We start from the raw sequence: 24,636 nt of genomic DNA on the forward strand, positions 1-24,636 counted from the left end.
AAGAACATGACAAAAACTGGTTAGAACCGATTAGGTCCAAGATGGCAGAAGATTCGACTTCCTGTAGATCTTGAGCTTCATTATATGCTCATAATACATTATGAGCATCATAATACCTTAGCATATGCTAAATGACACATCCGCCAGAGCCATGACAGTTTCGAGGCAGACCATAAAAGGCCAAAAAGTGGGCGGTGGCCCAATTCCTATAAATCTCTGCCCCTTTTCCAAAATGGTTGGAATAATCCTCCCACTTGTTAGCCTATGAAATTACCCAGTCCATAAAAACTAACCACCCCATATATCAGGGCCTCTGAGATGGCCCACACTCTGTCTGTGGAGTGTGTTTCTCCCATGTCTGCTCTCACTTTCCAAGATAGCCCCATGCCCTGGGGCTACGCTTACCTTTTGAGACAGACGGCATTCTGTCTGTGGAATGTGTTATCTCTCTAAATAAATCCACTTCTTACCTATCACTTTGTCTCTCATTGAATTCTTTCTGCAACTAGACATACAGAACCTGAGTTTCATTAAGTCCTGAGACCAGGTATGTGATCTCAATTAAAAGACAGTGGGTTCAAGTCCCAACCTGGGTTCTGGCCAGGTTCGAGTCCTGCCCCATGGGTTCAAGTCCCAGTCTGGATTCTGGCTAAGTTCGAGTCCCAATCTGAGTTGTGCAGTTTCATATATATTTCTCAAAATTCATCAAGCAAAACTTTTTGGGGACCCCCAAAGAGCTTATTTCTATGGATAATAACTATCAATAATAACATGTACTACAAATGGAAACTGAAAGGTTTTGTATGTGTGTGTTTGGCTTAAACAACAGACATTTATTTCTCACAGTCTGGAGGCTGGGAAGTCCAAGATCAAGGTGCTAGCAGATTTGGTTCCTTGTAGGGCCCACTTCCTGGGTTGCAGCCAGCAGTCACCTTCTCACTGTGTCCTCATGGCAGAGAGAGAGAGGGGAAGGGAGAGGAGGGGGGAGGCAGAGGAAGGGGAGAGCCACAGGTACTTTCTGGTCTCTCTCCCTCTTCTTAAAAGGACACTAATCCCATCATGGGTACCCTACCCTCAGGACTTCATCTAAATCTAATTACCTCTCAGACATTTAAAAATGTTTATCTATTGATTCATTTGAAGAGAGCATGATAAACACATTACATGTTAATATCATCTCAGTATTACTATAAAATTAAATCTGATCTGACAACACCCTAAGAACTGTCCTCAAGTAAAGTGTAAATATGTTCCAGAATATGAAGCAGAGTAATAAAGAACAAAATTAGGAAAGTGATTTTTGTTTGCCATGGTTTATGATACCATGCCGTGAGTCTGAAAAGCCATGAACTGGTTAAAATCTTAGCCAAGTCTGCTCAATTTTGATGGGCCAGTTTCCCTGGTTTATTGTTTATTGCCTTCACCTACCTTATTAAAGTGTATTCTTTTTTTCTAGGTAATATGCCCAGATAGCAAATATTTTGTGTCTTAATAGAATAACTTTCTTTGCTTTATTCTGACTTATTATGCCCTTAATTATTTAAGAAAACACGCAAAATAAGGTTCCTCATGAAAAAGCTGAGGTTATTCAAAATTGTGTTACCTTCTCTGTTTATTTTTAAATGTTTTATTGTCACCTTGGTTAAGTAACCAGGTATTGTTTCTCAAACACCAAACTCTTATCTTTGTGTTTTCACTGACAACTCTTTGCAGTTTAGCCTTCCCCAAATCAGTTCCTAAATATAAGAAACAGTAAAATAAAACTTTCAGTATATTCTTACCACCTAAAAATATCTTTGAGATATCCCAGAACATTCCTGCAAAAATCACAAAGAAGTGTTCTTTCACATTTTTAGAGAGATGCCAGAGATAATTTGGTTTATTTGATGTTTTACTATTGATGAGTTTCATGGGAAAAGTTGTCAAATAAGAAAAGATGCTCAGCCTTCCCTAGTTGAAATATGTACAGCTAAAATGCTATGAATATAAATATTCTAGAAACTGTATAACTATGGGACGTTCCTAGAGATTTGTCAATGCCCTTGCTATCCCATAATGTGTTTCTGTTTTATGAGTCCTCATGGCATTTTGCCAGATTTTAGGAAATAATAGTTTAGTGTTTTTAGTCTTAATTTCAGTTATCATTTAAAATGCTTACTTGGTAGAAGCCTTACTTTTAAAATCTAAATCTAGCATCTTCTAGGTCAATGGAATTTTATAAAAATATATTGATAAATGTCCAGCATTTACTGCAGACTTACTAAATCTTTTTACTTGATATCCTTAGTTTGGTCTTGGTATGTTCTCTGCCATAAGATTATTATGTTATATATATATCAAGAATTTTTCCTCTGTAAAAGTTATGTTCATCCATATTTTTTTGAATTGGTTTTATTATTCTTGTTCTGCATGCTACAGAAAAACTTAATTCCCTGTTAGTTGCATTATTCTTGTTATAAACTCTCATCAGACCTTTCACATTTAAAAATTGTCCATAATAAACTGACCACAGCTCTTTTAAGTCTCTGTCATTTACGAAGAGATTTTGTTTTACACTGATGCTAGTTTGAAGGCTCTATAATCAACTAGAAGCCAAAGTCTGTGTTTTCAACAAACAATTGTCTGAGTCCCACGGAAAAGGACTGCAGCAGGTATTTCAAACTATTTGACACTTCAAAGAATAGACTCTTGGGTACAGGCTTCTGATGCTATCACTTGGACAACTGGAAAACTTTCAGACCATTCCAGTGGACTGAGTCAGAATTTCCAGAGCTCTTTTTAGTCAAGAAGCAGACTACCAACCTAAGATCCAGTGAAATGAAAATTAATTACACTACGATTGAATGAACTAATGAGGGATGACTGTAGTTTGTTTGGAATACTGCCTTAAAGTCTATTTTCTGGATATATAAGGAAGCCTACTCTTTCTTCTTAAGCTATCTAAATCCTTAATAATTTGCTTTTGTAAAAGGAAACATTTCTAAATCATATCTGATTCTCACTGACTACCCCCAATGGGACTTGCGAAAGTCTTACTAAATTTCCTTATTGAATCCCCTTAAAATAAAATTGTAAAAAATGGTTATGCAACCAAAAGTTTGTCAAAATGTCATATTTGAGAATGCTACTTATTTAATCAGGTATAACAAACCACTTTTTTTTTTTTTTTTAATTTATAAGTTGTTTTTTTTTTTTTAATTTTTATTTATTTATTTATGGTTGTGTTGGGTCTTCGTTTCTGTGCGAGGGCTTTCTCTAGCGGCAAGTGGGGGCCACTCTTCATCGCGGTGCGCGGGCCTCTTCACTATCGCGGCCTCTCTTGTTGCGGAGCACAGGCTCCAGACGCGCAGGCTCAGTAATTGTGGCTCACGGGCCTAGTCGCTCTGCGGCATGTGGGATCTTCCCAGACCAGGGCTCGAACCCGTGTGCCCTGCATTGGCAGGCAGATTCTCAACCACTGCGCCACCAGGGAAGCCCCAAACCACTTTTAAAGAACTAAGGTTGACTTTTTGAAGCCAATAAATACAAAACCCTCCCAGGAAAAATGGCCTGGTACCTGGCTTTATAGGGTCCAGCAGATCACCTCCTGGCAGACCCAAGACCCTTAGGACATTTTTAAGGACCTTGAAAACAGAAGAATCCACCCAAATTTATAGGTACTACAGAAGAAATCTGATAAAGTTTCTTTTTTTAAATTAATTAATTAATTTTATTTTTGGCTGTGTTGGGTCTTCGTTGCTGCGTGTGGGCTTTCTCTAGTTGCGGCGAGTGGGAGCTACTCTTCGTTGCAGTGTGCGGGCTTCTCACTGCGGTGGCTTCTCTTGTTGCAGAGCACGGGCTCTAGGCGCGCAGCCTTCAGTAGTTGTGGTGCACGGGCTTTGTTGCTCCATGGCCTGTGGGGTCTTCCCGGACCAGGGCTCGAACACGTGTCCCCTGCACTGGCAGGCGGATTCTTAACCACTGCGCCACCAGGGAAGTCGCTGATAAAGAGTTTCTTAAGCTTGGCTCTCTAGCCTTGAAATACAAGTAACAGTGGCTTTTAAAAGTTCAATCTGAGATTCTTTATAAAATTCCCAGCAAAGCAAACTTAAGAAGGCCAAACAGTAAATTAACCTTATTGCTACCCCTATGTAAAAAACTAGGCCAAATTTAATGAGACCAACCTTGTTTTATGATCAAGAGTAATATTTGAGATTGCTTTAATCAAAAGGGTGGGAGAGGGACTTCCCTGGTGGCGCAGTGGTTAAGAATCCGCCCGCCCCAATGCAGGGGACACCGGTTCGATCCCTGGTCCGGGAAGATCCCACATGCCGCGGAGCAACTAAGCCCACGTGCCACAACTACTGAGCCTGTGTTCTAGAGCCCGCGAGCCACAACTACTGAGCTTGTGTGCCACAACTACTGAAGCCTGTGCGCCTAGAGCCCGTGCTCCTCAACAAGAGAAGCCACCGCAATGAGAAGCCCGCGCACTGCAACGATGAGTAGTCCCCAGCCCTGCTCGCTGCAACTACAGAAAGCCCGCGCGCAGCAATGAAGACCCAATGCAGCCAAAAATAAATAAATAAATTTTTTTAAAAAAAAAGGGTGGGAGAGACTGTAAGAAAACTTGGTGTAAGTAAAGAAAAAAATAATAATCTTCAGATTGAAAACTATGTATTGTTTAGAGACTAAATTATTTGATTCTAGTCTTTTATTGCCTTTGTGCTATTTTACAGCTCTCTAAGTTACAGATAACTGATAGCAATACAAAATAGCTCTTGTCTATAGATATGCAAATAAATTCTGTATAGTGGAGGTTCAACTGACTTCCCTTCTCCCCACAGAAAAATCCAGGTTTGTAACAATTTATAAATTTATGTCAACATTTCTTTACTACATATAAATTTGTACTTTTTTCACTTCTCCTTTGAATTGGCTGCAACGTCCGCCTGGTACTCATTGTTATTAATAGTTAATAATATTAAATTAAATATTAATAAAATATTTAGCACTTTAAAAATCAATAGTTTCACCCATATTTTTTGTAATTTGTTATTATGAAACTATATTTCTCAAGATAGGAGGGTAGAACATATTTTATTTTACAGTTTGTTAGCTTTACTTAAAATTCTTAAGCATTTATATCTCCATTTATATTCTTGTCCCAGATCACACAAATGTAAGGAATGGGCCTAAGTGGCTGCCTACTATGTGTTAAACTCCATACTAGGCCCTAGGCCCATGTACCACACAACATGGTCTTGACCTCATGGAGCTTACCATCTGCTATGGACTGAATTGTGTCCCCCACCCAAAATTCATATGTTGAAGCTCTAACCCCCAATGACTGTACTTGGAGATAGGATCTTCAGGAGGTAATTAAGGTTAAATGAGGTCGTAAGAATGGAGCCCTTATCCAATAGGCCTGGTGACCTTATAAGAGAAGGAAGATCTCGATCCTCAACCTTTCTCTTTCTCTCCACCCCCCCTTACACACACACACACACACACACACACACACACACACACACAGAGGAAAGGCCATGTGAGCACACAGTGAGAAGGTGGCTATCTGCAAGCCAGGAAGACAGCCCTCCTTAGAAACCAACTGGCACCTTGATCTTGGACATCTAGCCTCCAGAACTATGAGAAAATTAATTTCTGTTGTTTAAGCCCCTAGCCTGTGGTATTTTGTTGTTCTTTGTTTTTGTTTTTTTTTTAATTTTAATAATTTTTGGCTGCGTTGGGTCTTCGCTGCTGTGCGCGGGCTTTCTCTAGTTGTGGTGAGTGGGGGCTACTCTTTGTTGCGGTGCTCGGGCTTCTCATTGTGGTGGCTTCTCTTGTTGCAGAGCACGGGCTCTAGGCACGCAGGTTTCAGTAGTTGCAGCACACGGGCTCAGTAGTTGTGGCATGCGGGCCCTAGAGTGCAGGCTCAGTAGTTGTGGTGCACAGGCTTAGTTGTTCCACGGTATGTGGGATGTTCCTGGACCAGGGCTCAAACTCGTGTCCCCTGCATTGGCAGGCAGATTCTTAACCACTGCGCCACCAGGGAAGTCCTGGTATTTTGTTATGACAGCCCAAGCAGACTAATAGACAATCCAATGGGAGAAGACAGACAAGTAATTCCTTATTTACAATTGCTGTGAGAACTATAAAGGGAAAGTACAGGGTTTAATCAAAGTACATTCTGGGAAACTCAACTTAGCCTAGGGACAGCAAGGTATGGGTGAGATCAGAAAAACCTTTCATAAGGAAGTGAGATGTAAGCTGAGACTTAAAGAATAAGTAGGAGCTAGCCAGGCATAGATGAAGAAAAGAACATTCCAGGAACAGAGAACACACTGTGCAAAATATAGAGACAAAGGCAGGAATCAGATTGTACAGACAGTTTTATGGACCATGTCAAGACTTTCAGATGTGATCCTAAGAGTAATAAAAAATGCACTAAATGAGTTTAAATAAACATCTAATAATCAAATCCGTACTTTAAAAAACTTTTTCTGGCTATTCTATAATGGATGGGTGGACTGGGGGGTAAGCAATGCTAGACAAAGAAAAACTGGTTAGAAAGTTACAGCAGTAGCAGAGCCAAGATATTACAATGGCTTGGACAATATGGACACACCAGTGGTAGTAGAAAGAAGTAGAAGAACTTAAGAGATATTTAGAGGTATAAAAGAAAGGAGTTGGTGTGAGGCAGAGACAGGTGACAAGAATAACTGAGTTTTCTATCTTGAGGAAGTGGTACCATTTAGTAAGCTAGAGAATAAGAGAGGAGTAGATTTCTGAGAAAGATAATACCTTTGGTTTTTTGTTTTTTGTTTTTATACATTTATTTATTTATTTATTTATGGCTGCGTTGGGTCTTTGTTGCTGCGCACGGGCTTTCTCTAGTTGCGGCGAGGGGGGGCTACTCTTCCTTGCGGTGCGCGGGCTTCTCAATGCAGTAGCTTCTCTTGTTGCGGAGCAGGGGCTCTAGGCACGCAGGCTTCAATAGTTGTGGCACGTGGGCTCAGTAGTTGTGGCTTGCGGGCTCTAGAGCACAGGCTCAGTAGTTGCGGTGCACGGGCTTTGTTGCTCCGCAGCATGTGGGACCTTCCCGGACCAGGACTCGAACCTGTGTCCCCTGTGTTGGCAGGTGGATTCCTAACCACTGTGCCACCAGGGAAGTCCCTACCTTTGGTTTTATAAATGCTAAAGATGAGCTGTCTCTGAGATATCCAAGTACATTATAGTGAATTGGTAGTTGCAAGGTCAAGACATATAAACGTGCAGATGATCAGCATAATGATAGCTATTTTCAACATAACAGTAACAAAACAGATTCTCACGAATTCTCCATTTTCAGGTCTTGTGTCCACATACTTATGGCTCACTGACAAACCATGTCCATTTTTTAACAACAAAATGGTTCCTATTGGGAAATTAGTAATAACTATTGCTCATCCCTGCCAATCTCTGCCAATCCCTGCCTTCCCACTGGAGAGGTAGAGAACCTATGTAAGATCATTTCCTGTATAAGCCCAATTTAAAAAAAAAATACTGTTAAATGTAACACAAAGCTATCACTCTGGCCTTCAAAGTCCTTACAGGTACCAAAATTTCCTGATTTGCAAAGTCCACACAGAAACTAAAGTCTTATATCAGGCACCACTGACACCACACAAAGGATTTACTGTGTGTAGCAGGTGGTATCTCTTTTTAGCACATTCTCCAGAAGCAGTCATCCAGGCAAATACCATCAAGTTGCATCAGAGTGGGAAAGTACATGACACTGTTTCACATGTCAGTTTCACAGTGGTAAAGCTTGATACATCAAATCCTTGAGCCCCAGGAACTCCTCTCTGCACACTGCCTATCATTGCAGACACCTGGCATTTACTTTCATCCAATATCTGATGTCCTAGTCCACTGAACAAATGAGTAAGCCAGTACTGCAAAAAGGTAACTATCCTAAAGGACTCTTAAGTTTAATAAAGGCCACCAATAGCAACACACACACCCACACACACCCACCCCCCCACACACACACACATACACACACACACAGCATCACAGGTGCTTAGCTACTTCTTCACTCCTACAGTCCATTCTTTACCTCTACTGACTGCTCACAGCCTCAAAGAAATAAAGACATTTCAAGAAATATGAGGCCAATTACCTTGAGTTGTAATAGGTATTAGAAAAGCTTAACTTTCTGGGTAACTAGAGACATAAACACTATTTACATTGAGCTCCTAAGTGTAGGGCCTAGGTATTGGTGCTGAAATTCACAAACAAATAAACAAAAAAATCCTATGTGAAAGGAATTGCCAAGAGGAGGTCCCCTCCACAGAGCCAGGTGAGGGAAGTCATTCAGAACTGTTTAGATTGAGAAAAAGCAAAATACAATACTCCTTTGGCTTGGGTAAACAAATATAAATAGCTTTAGAACTTCATTTTCTTTCAAATTTTTTCCCACAGATACGTACACTGTCAACAAAGTTATCAGCTCCTCTACGTCTGGTATTCTAGACTAGATTTTTTAATGCATTAAAAAATACCCAGATGAGTTTGAATATGAAATAGCTTTCTAAAAATGAAAACAATTTAATTTCAGGAAGCTACATCTAAAATAAATGGTATGAGCCAGGCCAAAAGAACTTTCATAACCAATCTTGCCCCAACAAAGCTCTTATCATTGCAGGCCTGGATGTTCTCATTCCGCATATTGGAATTTAGTTGCTCTCTTCTCTAATGTGACCAAAGCCAACCATGAATATCCTGTGGCTCTTCTAAGGCACACTATTGTTCTTTTAACTTGGTTTAGGATCTTAACTAATTTGTTTTTCTGAAGCATTTACAGTTTCTAACAGGTAATTATGGACTGCTAATAATAAGAACAATAAAAAACAACTACCATTTTTTTCAAAGTCTGCTAGTAATAGGCATTGCACTAAATGCTTTAACAATAACAAATAGTTGAGCGCTTAATTGAAGGCACTATGCCATACACTTTACATGCATAATCTTTTACAAATAAAGTGAGGTACCTACCTGAGGCTACTGTGGACAAACTGTCAACACTCCTGTCTAAGGCCAATACCCCCACATGTACCTAGATGGCCTCCATTTTTGCTTACTCAAGAATATTCCAGCAGTTGTTCTCTCCTCTCCTGCATCAACTTCTCCTTCACTACTGGATAATTTCATTGACATACAAACAAGATGTAATATCTCCTATTTATGTTTTAAAAAGAGGGAGGGACTTCCTTGGTGGCGCAGTGGTTAAGAATCCGCCCGCCTGCCAATGCAGGGGACACAGGTTCGATCCCTGGTCCGGGAAGATCCCACATGCCGTGAAGCAACTAAGCCCGTGTCCCACAACTAATGAGCCTGTGCTCTAGAGCCCGCGAACCTCAACTACTGAAGCCCGTGAGCCACAACTACTGAGCCTGCAAGCCACAACTACTGAAGCCCGCGCGCCTAGAGCCCGTGCTCTGCAACAAGAGAAGCCACCACAATGAGAAGCCCATGCGCAGCAACGAAGACCCAACGCAGCCAAAAATAAATAAAATAAAATAAATAAATTTATAAAAAAGGAAAAAAAAGAGGGAAAAAATACTCAACTCTATAACCTTTCCAGGTGTCACCTGATTTCTAAAATCCTCTTTTCAGCAAATCACTTTGAAACAATAGTATAGACTCACTACCTTCTCTCCAAATTATCAGAAGAGGCACATGAGTAATTCAATGAAACTATATACCCTTCACTTACCTTTAACAACTGTTAACATTTTGTTACATTTGCTTTTTTCTCTCCATTCTCTTTCCCTCTCATTCTCTCCCTCTCTTGCTCTAACATACACACACACACACACACACACACTCAATCACTCACACATATACACACTTATTTTTTGTCAACTGAACCATCTGAAAGTCAGCTGTAAACATCATAATACCTCCTCTCAAATACTTGCACAATTAATGTCATTGGCCTAAGAACAAGGAACAACCACCACACAATTGTCACACTAAGGAAGTTTAACACTGGCACATTTTCACCCAACGAAAGTCCACATTCAAATTTCCTCAACTGTCCCAATAATGTCCTCCAACTATTTTTTAAAATCCAGGATCCAACCAAAAATTAATCAAGAATTACATTTATTCACCAAGTCTCTTTTCTCCAATAATCTAGAGCATATCCTTAGTGTTTGCTTGTTTGTGGTCTTTTACAACTTCAACATTTTTGAAGAGTTCAGGCCAGTAGTTCTACAGATTATCCCCTCAATTTGAACTTCTCTGACTGTTTCCTCATTCATTAGATTGAGGTTAAACATTTTTTAACACAAATAACACATAGGTAATACTGTCTCCTATTCTGTCTTGAACCCATTCAAATCAAGCTTTGGACCCATCTCTGATCAATGTCACTTGCCAAGGTCACCAATTTGGTCTTCCCTATTACTAACCCAAAGATCAATTCTTAGTCGGTCATCTTACATAGCCTTGACACACTTTCTTCTTGTGTCTTTGGAAGCACCACTTTCTCTTGGTTTTGTTGCAACCTCACTCAGACGGTCCTTCTCAGTCTTCTTTACTGATGGATTCTCCTTATCTCTTAACAAGTAAATACAAAGTGCCCCAGGGCTCAGTCCTTAGATAACTTTTCTATCTAGATTCACTCACTCACCAGGTCAGTGCTTCTCAAGCTAGCTGTGGTGACAGGCCAAGTGAAATCTCCATCCATTCACAAACCATTGCAAAATACAATAAATATGAAATAACAGAAAAATGATCAAATGCCTGAAGGTCACAATAATGTCAAATTGCTTACTCTAAATTTCTGTACTTATTAACTCCTGGCAAACTGGTAACAAACAGTTCATTGATCATCACCAGTCAGCTGACCACACTTAAGTAGCATTTCAATAGTTTATCTCATCCAATCCCATAGCTTAAATATCATCTATATGCTGTCAATCCTTAAATGTATATCTCCAGATCATATCTCACCCTTGATCCCCAGGATTCATATATGCAATTGCTTTATCAACACTCCTTGGATGTCAAGCAAGCACCAAAGTTCCTCCAACAACCCCTATCCTGCCCCTCCCAAGAGCAAAAATAACAACAAAAAAAAAAAAAACCCTGCTCCGCTCACAATATTCTCTACTTGCTCAGTAAATGGCAACCATATCCATCTACCTACTCAGCCCTAAGACCTTACCATCACCCTCAATTCCTCTTTCTCTCATATACCAAAATTAATAACTATCAACAAATACTGTCAGCTCTCTTTTCAAAATACATCCAGAATCCAATCACTTCTCACCACCTAAGCTGCTACCACCCTGTCTAAGCAATCATCACCTTGACTGAATTTTGTAATGGTTTCCTCACTTACTTTCCAGCTTTCACTCCTGCTCTCCCTACAGTCTGACCAACCAGTGACCTTGCTAAAACCTAAGACAACTATTCACTAGGGAAAGAAAAGTTCTTTCAACAAATGGTGCTGGGACAACGGTTATGCACATTCAAAGGAATGAAATCGGACCCTTACCGATATCACATGTAAAAATTATACCACATATAAAAATAATACCACATATAAAAATTAACTAATAAGGAATCAAAGATCTAAAGTAAGAGCTAAAACCATAAAACCCTTAAAAGGAAACAGAAGTAAATCATCATAACCTCATTCTAACTGTTTTCTTAGATTCTGTATTTGTCTATTTGGCATCCATTAATTGCTAGCCAAACTAACAGCCAAACTTATTCATATCTCCTCTGTAATCCAGCTTTTGCAGGTATGCAAAATTGCTATTACAAACCCTCCAATCAATCCTGAGTCCACACTCCCAACCACCTCCTTTATCAAACTCGAAGACATCAAGCCATTATTTCATCTGCCCTATATCACTCAGGGCCAAGTACCAAACAACTAAAGACCAGCCCTCTAGCCCTGAACCCGCCAACATTATTCAAAGTAGCCAGTCCTAAACTGTTTACCCTGCCCTGCTTTGCCTTTCCTGTGGAAACCCCAATAAAGGCTCTCTGGCTTCCCCTTGCAGCTTTCTGCCTCCTGACCAAACCTGGTGCTTTCCCCATGTGGCCCTGCATGGCATGGCATGCCCCTTCTCTTGAGGAAACTGTAAGTAATAAATTCTTCTTTCAATAGCATTAGCCTCTTTGTGTCATCAATCAGTTACCTTCATAATTTAAAGCCCAGGAACAAATCAGATCTTAAATTAGGCAATGGTTTCTTAGATATGATATGATATCAAAAGCCCAACCAATGAAAAAGCAGATAAACTGGACTTCATCAAAATTACAAACTTTTGTGCATCAATGGTCACTATCAAGAAAGTAAAACAACAACCCACAGAATAGAAAATATTTGCAAACCAAGTGTCTGATAAGGGTCTAGTATATAGAATATATAAAATACTCTTACAGGGACTTCCTTGGCGGTCCAGTTGTTAAGACTCCATGCTTCCACTGCAGGGGGGTGCGGGTTGGGGAACTAAGATCCCATATGCCACATGGCGTGGCCATAAATAAATAAATAAATAAATAAATAAATAAAGTACTCTTACAATTCAACAATAAAAAGACAACTCACATTTTAAAATGGGCAAAGGATTTGAATAAACATTTCTCCAAAGAAGATATGCAAATAGCCAACAAGTACACAAAAAGATGCTCAACATCATTGGTCATTAGGGAAATGCAAATCAAAACCACAATGAGAAACAAATTCAGCAAAGCTGGAGAATACAAAACCAACCAGTAAAAATCAGTTGCATCTATACACTAGCAATGAACAATGAACCTAAAAAAGAATTTAAGAAATAATTCCATTTATAATAGCATCATAAATAATAAAATATTTAGGAATAAATTTAACTAAGGAAGAGAAGACCTGTACACTGAAAACTACAAAACACTTCTGAAAGAAATTAAATGGAAAAACATCCCATATTCATGGATTGGAAGACTTAATATTGTCAAGTTTGACAATATCACCCAAATCAATCTACAAATTCCATGCAATCCATATCAAAATCCCAACAATTTTTTTTTATAGCAGAAATAGAGAAACTCATCCTAACATTCATATGGAATCACAAGGAACCCTGAATAGCCAAAACAATCTTGAAGAACAAAGTTGGTACTTGATTTCACACTTCTTGATTTCAAAACTTATTACAAAACTACAGTAATCAAAACAGTGGGGTACTAGCACAGGACAGAAATACAGACCACAGCATAGAATAGAGAGCCCCCAAATAAATCTTCACATGTATGGTCAAAAACTTGACAAGGGTGCCAAGACCATTCAATGGGTTAAGGACAGTCTTTTCAACAAATGGTCCTGAGAATACTAGATACTCATATGCAAAAGAATGAAGTTAGATACTTACTTTACATCACAAAGAAAAATTAACTCAAAAGTGATCAAAGGCCTAATTATGAGAGCTAAAACTCTTAGAAGAAAACATACGGAGGAAATCTTTATGACACTGGATTTGGCAATGATTTCTTGGATATGACACCAAAAGCTCAAGCAACAAAAGATAAAATAGATAAATTGAACTTCATCAAAATTAAAAACTTTTGTGCATCAAGGACACTATCAAGAAAGTGAAAACACAGTCCAAAAAATGGAAGAAAATATACACAAATCATATACCTGATAAGAGCTTAATATCTAGAATATAGAGAGAATTCCTACAACTCAACAACAAAAATAAACAGACCAATTAAAAAATGGACAAAGAACTTGATTTCTCCAGAGAAGATTTACAAATGAACAATAATCATATGAAAAGATGCTCAACATCACTAGTAATTAGGAAAATGCAAAATAAAACCACAATGAGACACCACTTCATACATATTAAGATGGCTATTTTTTTAAATTAACACATAATTGATTTACAATATTGTGTTAGTTTCAACATAGTGATTCAGTATTTTTGCAGATTATACTCCATTATGGGTTATTACAAGATAATAGGAATAATTCCCTGTGTTATACAGTAAATTCTTGTCGCTTATCTGTTTTATATATAGTAGTTTGTACCTGTTAATCCCATACCCCTAATTTGTCCCTCCCCACTTCCCTCTCCCTTGTGGTAACCACAAGTTTGTTTTCTATGCCTGTGAATCTGTTTCTGTTTTGTATATACAATCATTTGTATTATTTTTAGATTTCACATATAAGTGATATCATATAGTATTTGTCTTTCTCCTGTCTGACTTATTTCACTAAGCATAATATTCTCTAGGTCTATCCATGTTGATGCAAATGGAAGAATTTCATTCTTTTTATGGCTGAGTAATATTCCATTGTGCACACATACATATATGTATTTATATATATAACATCTTCTTTATCAATTCATCTGTTGATGGACACTTGGGTTGCTTCCATATCTTAGCTATTGCAAATAGTGTTGCTATGAACATTGGGGTGCATGTATATTTTCTAATAAGTGTTGTCATTTTTTCCAGATATACACCCAGGAGTGGAATTGCTGGATCATATGGTAGTTCTATTTTTAGTTTTTTGTGGGAAACTCCATACTGTTTTCCACAGTGGCTGTACCAATTTACATTCTTACCAACAGTGTATGAGGGTTCCCATTTCTCCACATCCTCTCCAACATTTGCTATCTGTAGACTTTTTGATGATAGCCATTCTGACAGGTGTGAGGTGATATCTCACTGTGGTTTTGATTTGCATTTCTCTAATAATTAGTGATATTGAGCATCTTTTCATGTGAAGATGGCTATTCTTTTAAAAATGGAAAATAACAAGTGTTAGCTAGGATGCGGAGAAACTGGAACCCTGGTGTATTCTGGTGTATTGCTGGTAGGAGTAAGAAATGGTGCAGCTGCTATGGAAAGCAGTACGGTGGTTCCTCAAAAAGCTAAAGAACTGTCATATGATCCAACAATTCCACTTCTAGGTATCTACCCAAAATAACTGAAAGCAAGCACTCAAATAGGTACTTGTACATCCATGTTCAGAGCAGCATTACTCACAATGTCCATTGATGGATAATGGATAAACAAAATATGGTACATACATACAATGGAATATTATTTAGCCTTGAAAAGGAATGAAGTACTGACATGTGCTAAAACATGGATGAATCTTGAAAAAGTTATGCTGAGTGAAAGAAACCAGACACAAGAAGCCACATTTTATATAATTCCATTTATATGTAATGTTCAGAATAGGCAAATCTATTAAGACAGATGTAGATTAGGGGGACTTCCCTGGCAGTCCAGTGGTTAAGACTTCACCTTCCAATGCAGGGGGTGAGGGTTTGATCCCTGGTTGGGGAGCTAAGATCCCACATGCCTCACAGCCAAAAAAACAAAACATAAAACAGAAGCAATGTTGTACCAGATTCAATAAAGACTTTAAAAATGGTCCACATCAAAAAAAAAAAAAAAAGAGACAGATGTAGATTAGTGGTTACCAGGGGCTAGAGGGAGTGTAGAATAGGGGAGTGATTGCAAAGGAGTAGGGGGTTTCTTTTTGGGTGATGAAAATGTTCTAATTGAAAGTAGTAATGATTGTAAGACCTTGTGAATATGTTAAAAACCAGTGAATTGTGTATTCTTAAATGGTGATTATACAGTATGTGAATCATATTTCAATTAAAAAAATCATATTTCAATAAAACAAATTGCCCTTCCCCCAAAACTCTCTGACAGATCACATCATTTCTCTGCTTAAAACTACCCACTGACTTTCTGTCCCAACTAGTACAAAATGCAAAGTCTTTTCTGTGGCCCACAAGGCATTATAAAATCCAGCTCCTGCCTCATGTTCTTCTACACCCTCCCACCCCAACACCATTGTTCACTTAGCAATAGCCACTCCAGCCTCCTTTCTACATGCCAAGCATGTTCCCACCTCAGGACCTTGGCACATGCTGTATCCCTACCTGGGATGCTCTTGCCCAGTATATACATCAACATCACTCATTCCAGACTCCTGTTCTCTACTCAAACATCATCTTAGTGAGAAAATTCCTAGAAAACATGATTTAAAATTTCAACCCCTGGGCTTCCCTGGTGGCACGGTGGTTTAGAATCCACCTGCCAATGCAGGAGACACGGGTTCAAGCCCTGGTCTGGGAAGATCTCACATGCCACGGAGCAACTAAGCCCGTGCACCACAACTACTGAGCCTGCATTCTAGAGCCTGCGAGCCACAACTACTGAGCCCACGTGCCACAACTACTGAAGCCTGCGTGCCTAGAGCCCGTGCTCCACCACAAGAGAAGCCACTGCAATGAGAAGCCCACGCACCGCAATGAAGAGTAGCCCCCACTCGCCGCAACTACAAAAAGCCTGCGAGCAGCAACAAAGACCCAACGCAGCCAAAAATAAATTAATTAATTAATTTAAAAAAAAATTTAAACCCCTGCCCCACAAAAACACATACCCTCATATCTCTTTATCTGGTTTTATTTTTCTTCATAGCACTCAATACCATGACATACCATACATGCTTTTGTCTGTCCGTCTCTTTGTCTGCTAAAACCTACTGTATCTCCAGTATTTAGAACAGTGCCTGCACATAACAAGAACTGAATAAATACAGTATGATAGATGCATGGATGGATGGATGAATTTGAACAAATGAACGAATAAATGGAAGCAAAAAGACAAACAGAAATGTAGTAACTTGTTTTATGAAAAAATATGTAGTAAATGGTAGGGCAGAGACTCAACCTAGGTCTGCCTGACTCTGAAGCCCAGGATCTTTACTTCTATGCTATAATTGCACTTACTAATTTGGAGACACTGGAGGAATTACTTGTTGGGTGGAAGTGTATTTTGTATAATGACAAGATATCACATACATCTCGAAATCCATTTTTTAGTTCCTGTCCATTTTCATGCAACTACCAAATTACATGGAAAACCATAACAACTGATAGCCTCCAAAATGACTAAACTTCATTTATTTTATATTGCTCAGCTATTTTAACATTATGCTAATTAAATGAATCTGACTCCCTCTCTAAAGACAAGAACACCAAACCAGCTGCAAACTCCAAATCTCTCTGCACCCATAATGTATACTAGTGAGAACATGCCAAAGGAAATGGGCCTTTATACCTGGTGGGCATACAGTAGGTTCTGCTCTTGCAAGAGCCATTCTGGGGCAGAAGCAAACAGGGATCTAAGTACAATACCCCTCTCCTTCTGACCAAGACTCAGAGGACAATTATAATAACTTTTAACTTTCCAGACTAGGCTACAAGGACAAGAAATAATGGGCTAAGTGGTAAGTCACTCGTTTTATTAACATCAGTTTCTCCACACTTACTACAAATGTTGAAGTATTGATTAAACTTATTCAAAACACCTTACGCTTTGTGGTTCTTAATTTCCTGTCTTCTCTACTTCAGATGCTAAGTCATGTTCTGCCTCCTACTGCATACTCCCTACGAAGACTTGCCCAGCTCTCTGAAGAAGAGGTACCATGGAGTTTCAATTATTTGGGGAGATGACTAAGCACAGAGATCAGGTAAGCCCAGGTAAGCCAGCCCCTTCATTTTACAAGTGAGGCATTTCAAGCCCAGAAATGATAGTTCCTGTTGAAACCACATATAACTTGTTAGTGGCAAAGCCTAGGTTAGTATCCATGTTTCCAAGATTCCTTCCAGAATAAAACTCTTTCTACTCTAATACTAAAGATAAAAAATACATATTTTTCTGGTTTACTTAACTCTAAGTTTTCAAAATAGAGGAATGTGTCTAATTGAATCTTGTAACCTCAGAACTTAGATCAGTGCCCAACACACAGTAGCTATTAGTATGTATTTACTAAATGATCAATTGTTTAAATGGGAATTACTTTATTAAAAAGTATTTCTGGCGAATCCCCTGGAGGTCCAGTGGTTAAGGACTGGGTGCTTTCACTGCTGGGGCCGGGGTTCAATCCCTGGTCGGGGAAATAAGATCCCGCAAGCCACGCAGTGCAGCCAAAAAAAGAAAAAAAAAGTACTTCTGATCTTTATTAATTAAATATTTAAAGGCAGTTAGAAAACGCCTAACTTTATCTACAATAAATAACCAAGAAATTCCTCTAGTTTAAAACTAAATTGATCCTGGGACTTCCCTGGTGGTCCAGTAGTTAAGAATCCGCCTTCCAATGTAGGAGACAGAGGATCCATCCCTGGCTGGGGAACTAAGACCCCACATGCCGTGAGGCAACTAAGCCCACACGCTCTAGAGCCCGTGCCGCAACTAAGACCCGACGCAGCCAAATAAATAAAGATTAAAAGTTTAGAAAAAAAAAAAATTCAATCAATAACAAAAAAAAAACTAAATTGACCCAAAAATTCCTCCAGTTTCAAATAAAAATCATTTTCACAGGATATCCTTCATTCTCAGCAAACTCTATTCATTAGAGGCACACATTCCTGGAAGAAGCTACCTGCCTCAGGCCTTAATTCATTTCACCTAACCTTAAGCAAAGGCAAATCTCAGAGAACTTCCAAATAAAGGGAACCAACAGAAAAAAAAAAAAAAATGACAGAAATAATAGGAAAGTGACCAAGTACAAATATTTGCTGAATGTGATGCTGAAAAGCCACTCTCCTTCAGTTATGTATACCTACTCAGTGTATCATTCCATTAAGAGTCCTGGTAGCGCCCTTGCCCAATTTTTAGAAGACTCAGGACACTTGAGAACCTAGAATTGAGATCCACTGCTAGAAATTAATTTAAAGACAGAAATGTGACTCTTAAATAATGAAATATATCCAAATTTAACCTAGTATATTTACAAGAATTCTGAAACTAACACATCTTAGACTAAAACTAAAAAATGAAGCACTATCACATATATTAAGTGATCTTTCTAATACCTATATATATATGAAAAAAAAACAGGTATCATGGTTTATCATTTTATAGATAAGGCAACTGAGGAGATGAAGCAATTCCTCTACATTACAAAGCTAATTAAGTGACATAGCCAAGACTGAACCCTAGTATTTTGCTGACTCATAACTCCAGTCTCTTTATATCAAAGCACAGTGAGTTTTCATAAAGCAGCCAAAAGGATTTTACAAGAATCCCAGAGGACAATTTAATCACCGGAGCATTTTTACAAAACAAAATCCCAGGATGACAGTAACAGAAACACCATGTGTTTCACACATTTTTAAATGCATATGATACATACATAAAGTATACTTAATAAATAAATAGGAATACTGTCATGTCCTCTCTATAGTCATGTCTCATATATGTCTGTGAGAGATTTTTCAAAGCCATCATTTTAACACAGCCCTATTTCTTTTGTGTTTCCCAAATCTTGCTCCTTGGCAAAATCACAGTGGCTGTGCTCGCAGGTGCAAAAGTACAGGCTCCCAGGCCCCGACATGGAGATTTTAGTTTAAACAAGCTCAGAATCTGCATTTTAACTGCTTCTATTATTTAAATGTTTGTTTTTAATCTGAAAAATAAGCATTCTAGATGATTCTGATTAGCCAAATATGCAGTACTACCCCAACAAAAGTCTTAGACAAAAAGCAAGCCAAGAAAACCTATGAAATTTAAATCCAGAGACAAAGATTATTAACGAATTTCCCCAGCCCTGAAGCCAGAAGAGAACAAACAGGTAAACAGCCCTATTCCAACCGTAAACCCAAACGTAGCTTTTGTTTGCCCCAACTTGTTGACCTCTCCCTAGTACCATGCTATGGGACAGATGTAGATACTAAGAGTTTCAATTTTAACATTCTAAAAAAGCTTGATTCTACTAAAACTCGGTAAAGCCCAAAACACAAGCATAAGACTGTGATGGATATTTAAATGGCAGTTTTCCCCCAGACCCTAGGCAAAAATTGACACAGAGAAGAGGATTTGGGGTGGGGAGTGATGAGGGAGAGGGGAGGAGCTGACCTAGTGAGACAAGTTGGCTGGCCCACTGGTTTCACTGGCCCAGACAGGAGTCCACAGAAAAAAACACTCATGAATGAGAGTCCTCTGAGTGATACTGAGAACAGTCCCCAGGAGGGATTCCTAAGCAGGATATCATAATCATAATCATAATCATCATCTACTTACAAGCTGCCTCTTCTTGGAAGGCTCAACTCCTTCTGAAAAGCAAAACACAAACATAAGTTAGAGAGAAATAAGGACCCATCTGAGTCCTACAGGTCTGTACTAAATGTCCTAGAAGATTTATAGCATCATCTTAATAATGGCAAAAACTCAATATTTCTAAATAATAACCTTTTTCTTTGTCTCTCAAATTTTAGTGAAATAATAAGCAGTCTGGTTAACTATCTATCATCTCCTCATTCTTCCTTCCCAAAAGGAATGTCTCACGAAATACTTGCAGCACTTTCACCACTAGATGGAACCAACTGGCCAGTGAAGATTCCAGGTATTCACTGGGCCAGCCATCAACAGCTGATGAATTGTAAAGGACTCATATCATTAGAGTCAGTGATATGAAAGGAATGAAATGGAATATTTTCTTTAATTATAAAATATTTTTGACAAATAAATAAGTACAGAAAATAATATCACAAAGAGATGACTATACACACCACTGGCATGAGAAATAACCCTTGCAATAGCAGTTGGGCCTCTGTGACTTGCTTTCTAAATTTATCAAGTCCCACCTCCCACTAGTCTCCACTTAACAACTATTCTTAATTTTTTGTTTATCTTTTCCATAAGGGTCTTTATTTTTTATTACATATATCCATAAATTATTAGTATTGTTTTACACATTTTTAAATTATATACTTAAAACACTGTATATATTAATCTGCTGACATCAATCTACATTATAATTAGGAGATTCACCCATGTGAATATATTTCACTTTAGTTCATATATCTATAGTACAGTAGTCCAGTCTATAGATTTTTATAGTATTTATTTATCCATTCTCCAGTAAATGGAAATTTAATTTTCTTTCCATGTTTTTCTTCTCCATCAAAACAATGCTCCTTCAATAACAAAAAAACAAACAACCCAATCCAAAAATGGGCAGAAGACCTAAATAGACATTTCTCCAAAGAAGATATACAGATTGCCAACAAACACATGAAAGAATGCTCAACATCATTAATCATTAGAGAAATGCAAATCAAAACTACAATGAGATATCATCTCACACCGGTCAGAACGGCCATCATCAAAAAATCTAGAAACAATAAATGCTGGAGAGGGTGTGGAGAAAAGGGAACACTCTTGCACTGTTGGTGGGAATGTAAATTGATACAGCCACTATGGAGAACAGTATGGAGGTTCCTCAAAAAACTACAGATAGAACTACCATACGACCCAGCAATCCCACTACTGGGCATATACCCTGAGAAAACCATAATTCAAAAAGAGTCATGTACGAAAATGTTCATTGCAGCTCTATTTACAATAGCCAGGACATGGAAGCAACCTAAGTGTCCATCATCGGATGAATGGATAAAGAAGATGTGGCACATATATACAATGGAATATTACTCAGCCATAAAAAGAAACGAAATTGAGTTATTTGTAGTGAGGTGGATGGACCTAGAGTCTGTCATACAGAGTGAAGTAGGTCGGAAAGAGAAAAACAAATACCGTATGCTAACACATATATATGGAATCTAAGAAAGAAAAAAAAAAGAAAAGGTCATGAAGAACCTAGGGGTAAGACGGGAATAAAGACACAGACCTACTAGAGAATGGACTTGAGGATATGGGGAGGGGGAAGGGTAAGCTGTGACAAAGTGAGAGAGTGGCATGGACATATATACACTACCAAACGTAAAATAGATAGCTAGTGGGAAGCAGTCGCATAGCACAGGGAGATCAGCTCGGTGGTTTGTGACCACCTAGAGGGGTGGGATAGGGAGGGTGGGAAGGAGGGAGATGCAAGAGGGAAGAGATATGGGAACACATGTATATGTATAGCTGATTCACTTTGTTATAAAGCAGAAACTAACACACCATTGTAAAGCAATTATACTCCAATAAAGATGTTAAAAAAAATAAAAATTAAAAACAATAAATAAATAAAAATGGGGGAAAAAAACAAAAAAAAACAATGCTCCTATAAACATGCTGTACTTGCTTCCTCATGCACATGTATACAAAGTTTCTTGGAAGTATACACTTAGATGCGGCATGAACTGAGTCAGAAACTGCATCAGAAATTGCTCCCAGAATGACTGTACCAATTTACCTTCCCCCTCCAACACTTCCTAAGAGTTCTCCTTTCCAGACCTGTCTCCCAAACTCCTGACACTTATAATCAATTGCCTTCTCAACATCTCAAATCCAAAGTGTCCAAAACTGAATGTGTTCTCTCCACCAAAACGGACTCCAACCATAGCCTTTCCCCATCTCAGATGATGGTAATTCTATTCTTCCTGTTGTTCAGACCAAAACCCTGGACATCTGGACTCTTGTTTTTAACACACCCCACATCCCATCCAACAGGAATTCTTAATGGCTTTAAATTTAAAATACAGCCAGAATACACCATTTTTCACTATCTCCAAAGACTTACATGCTTACAATCTCTTAACCAAAAACCTTGGATTTAGTCATGTTTTAGAAATCAGAATTGGGGGTGGGTAATTAAAGTAATAGCATATATATATATATATGTATATATACACACACACACACATACATATACCTATATATATAATATATAACACCCTCAACAAAGACTAGGTCACCAACAAAATACATCAAAAACATTAAGATTTCTCCAGTAAAATGTATGACAGCCACAATAAATGTGATAAAAACTCTAAAGAGTCTCAGTTCAGTTTTGTCACCAGAAGAGTTCAAATTAGGTCAGGTTTCACTGCTAAATGAGTTACAGAATCTCTTGGGTTTTGCTATTACGATCTAAGCCACCATGGTACCTCCCCAGCCTCACAACTGTCTCCAACTGGTATCCCATTCCTTCTTCTAGCCTTAACCCACATGGTCTGTTCTTAACAGAGTGATCCTTTTAAAGGTCAGTAAGATCACAACACTCCTACTCAAAATCCTGGAATGGCTCCCCATTTCATTCAAGAATAAAAGTCAAGACCTAGATGGGTGAACCCACCACCCTTCCCCAGTATCTCTCTGACCTCCTCTCTCCCGTGCACACTTGCACATTTTGATCCCAGCCACACTGGACTTTACTGTTTGTCAAACACATTCGGTATTCTTCTGCCTTAAAGCCTTGTGCTAATCTGTGCACTCTGCCTAGAATGCTCCTCTTCCCCAAATATTTCCTTGGCTAACCCCTACAGCTTTCAAATCTCTTGGCTCAATGTTCACCTGAGTTCTTAATGAAGCCTACTACCCTGATAGCTCTATATAACATTACAACGTATTTTCCACCCCATCACACTCTTACTCCACTCTGCTTTTATAACCAATACACTTTCAATACACTTACCACTTCTAACATACTACGTAATTTACTTGTTTATAATGTTTATTGTTCGTTTTCTGTCTTTCCCCACTAAAATCTAAGCTCCATGAGTGCTGGGATCTTAGTCTGTTTTATTTAGTAATGTACCTCAACGACTTAGAACAGTGACTGGCAAGTAGTAGATGCTCAAAAATTTGTTGAACAAATGATTTCACATACTCGCCAATACCTGGCATTTGTTAGACTGTTTAATTTTTGTCAATCTAAGGGCTGTGATCATATCACAGTATGGGTTTAATTGCCACTTCCCATAATTACTAGTGAAGCTAAACAGTGTTTTATATGTTTATTGGCCATTAGGGTGTCCTCAACTGTGAATTGCCTATTTACAATCGTCCCTTGGTATCAGCGGGGGATTGGTTTCAGAAGTCCTGGCAGATACCAGTACCTGCAGATGTTCAAGTCCCTTAGATAAAACAGAGCCATACAGTACAGTTGGCCCTCCATATCTGCGGCTGGGGAGTCCGCCAAGACGCAGGGTCAAATGTATATCCCTGGCCTATTTTTCTATCAGGTTTTCTAACATTTTTCTTATTGAGTTATAGACATTTACCTAATATATTCTGGATACTAATTATTTGTGGATTATATTCACTGAAAATGTTCTCTCAGTCTTTTTATTTTTTTTAATGGTGTCACCAAAGAATTTAATTTTTATATCATCAAATCTATTATTCTCCTTTATGTTATCTATTTTTACATATAAGAAATACATCCCTAAGACTCCACGCTCCCAATGCAGAGAACCCGGGTTCGATCCCTGGTCGGGGAACTAGATCCCACACACATGCCGCAACTAAGAGCTCGCATGCCTCAACTAAGACCCAGAGCAGCCTAAATAAATAAATAAATATTAAGAAATACATCCCTGACACACAGAGACATGAATACATTTACTTATATTTTCTTCTAAAAGATTATAGGTTTACTTTTCACACTAAGTTTGTGAATATACCTGGAACTTATTTTTGCATATGGTGGGAGATAGGAATCCCATTATATTTTTTTCTATAGGAGTGATCAATTATCCCAAGCCATTTATTAAGTGATATGCAATGTCAGCTCTGTCATATATTAAGTTTCCATGTACACAGGGGTGTCTTTCTTGACTATATTCTATTCCACTGTGCTGTCAGCCCCTGTGCCTATACCACGCTGTTTAATTGGTATAGCTTGACAAT

At 38.5% G+C, this 24,636-nt stretch overlaps 1 protein-coding gene across 13 annotated transcripts in view; it reads right to left on the bottom strand.

The window, feature by feature from the left end:
* Positions 1-24,636, bottom strand: part of MAST2 (microtubule associated serine/threonine kinase 2) — a 201,865-nt gene that overhangs the window by 94,973 nt on the left and 82,256 nt on the right. For all 13 annotated transcript variants that reach the window (XM_082454306.1, XM_082454304.1, XM_082454303.1 and 10 more), the window contains exon 4: positions 20,083-20,114. In XM_082454306.1, the coding sequence (XP_082310432.1) occupies positions 20,083-20,114 (32 nt within the window). The remainder of the gene's footprint in view (positions 1-20,082; positions 20,115-24,636) is intronic.

Source organism: Balaenoptera physalus (genome assembly GCF_965194825.1).
Source record: "Balaenoptera physalus genome assembly, chromosome: 1".
NCBI lineage: Eukaryota > Metazoa > Chordata > Mammalia > Artiodactyla > Balaenopteridae > Balaenoptera > Balaenoptera physalus.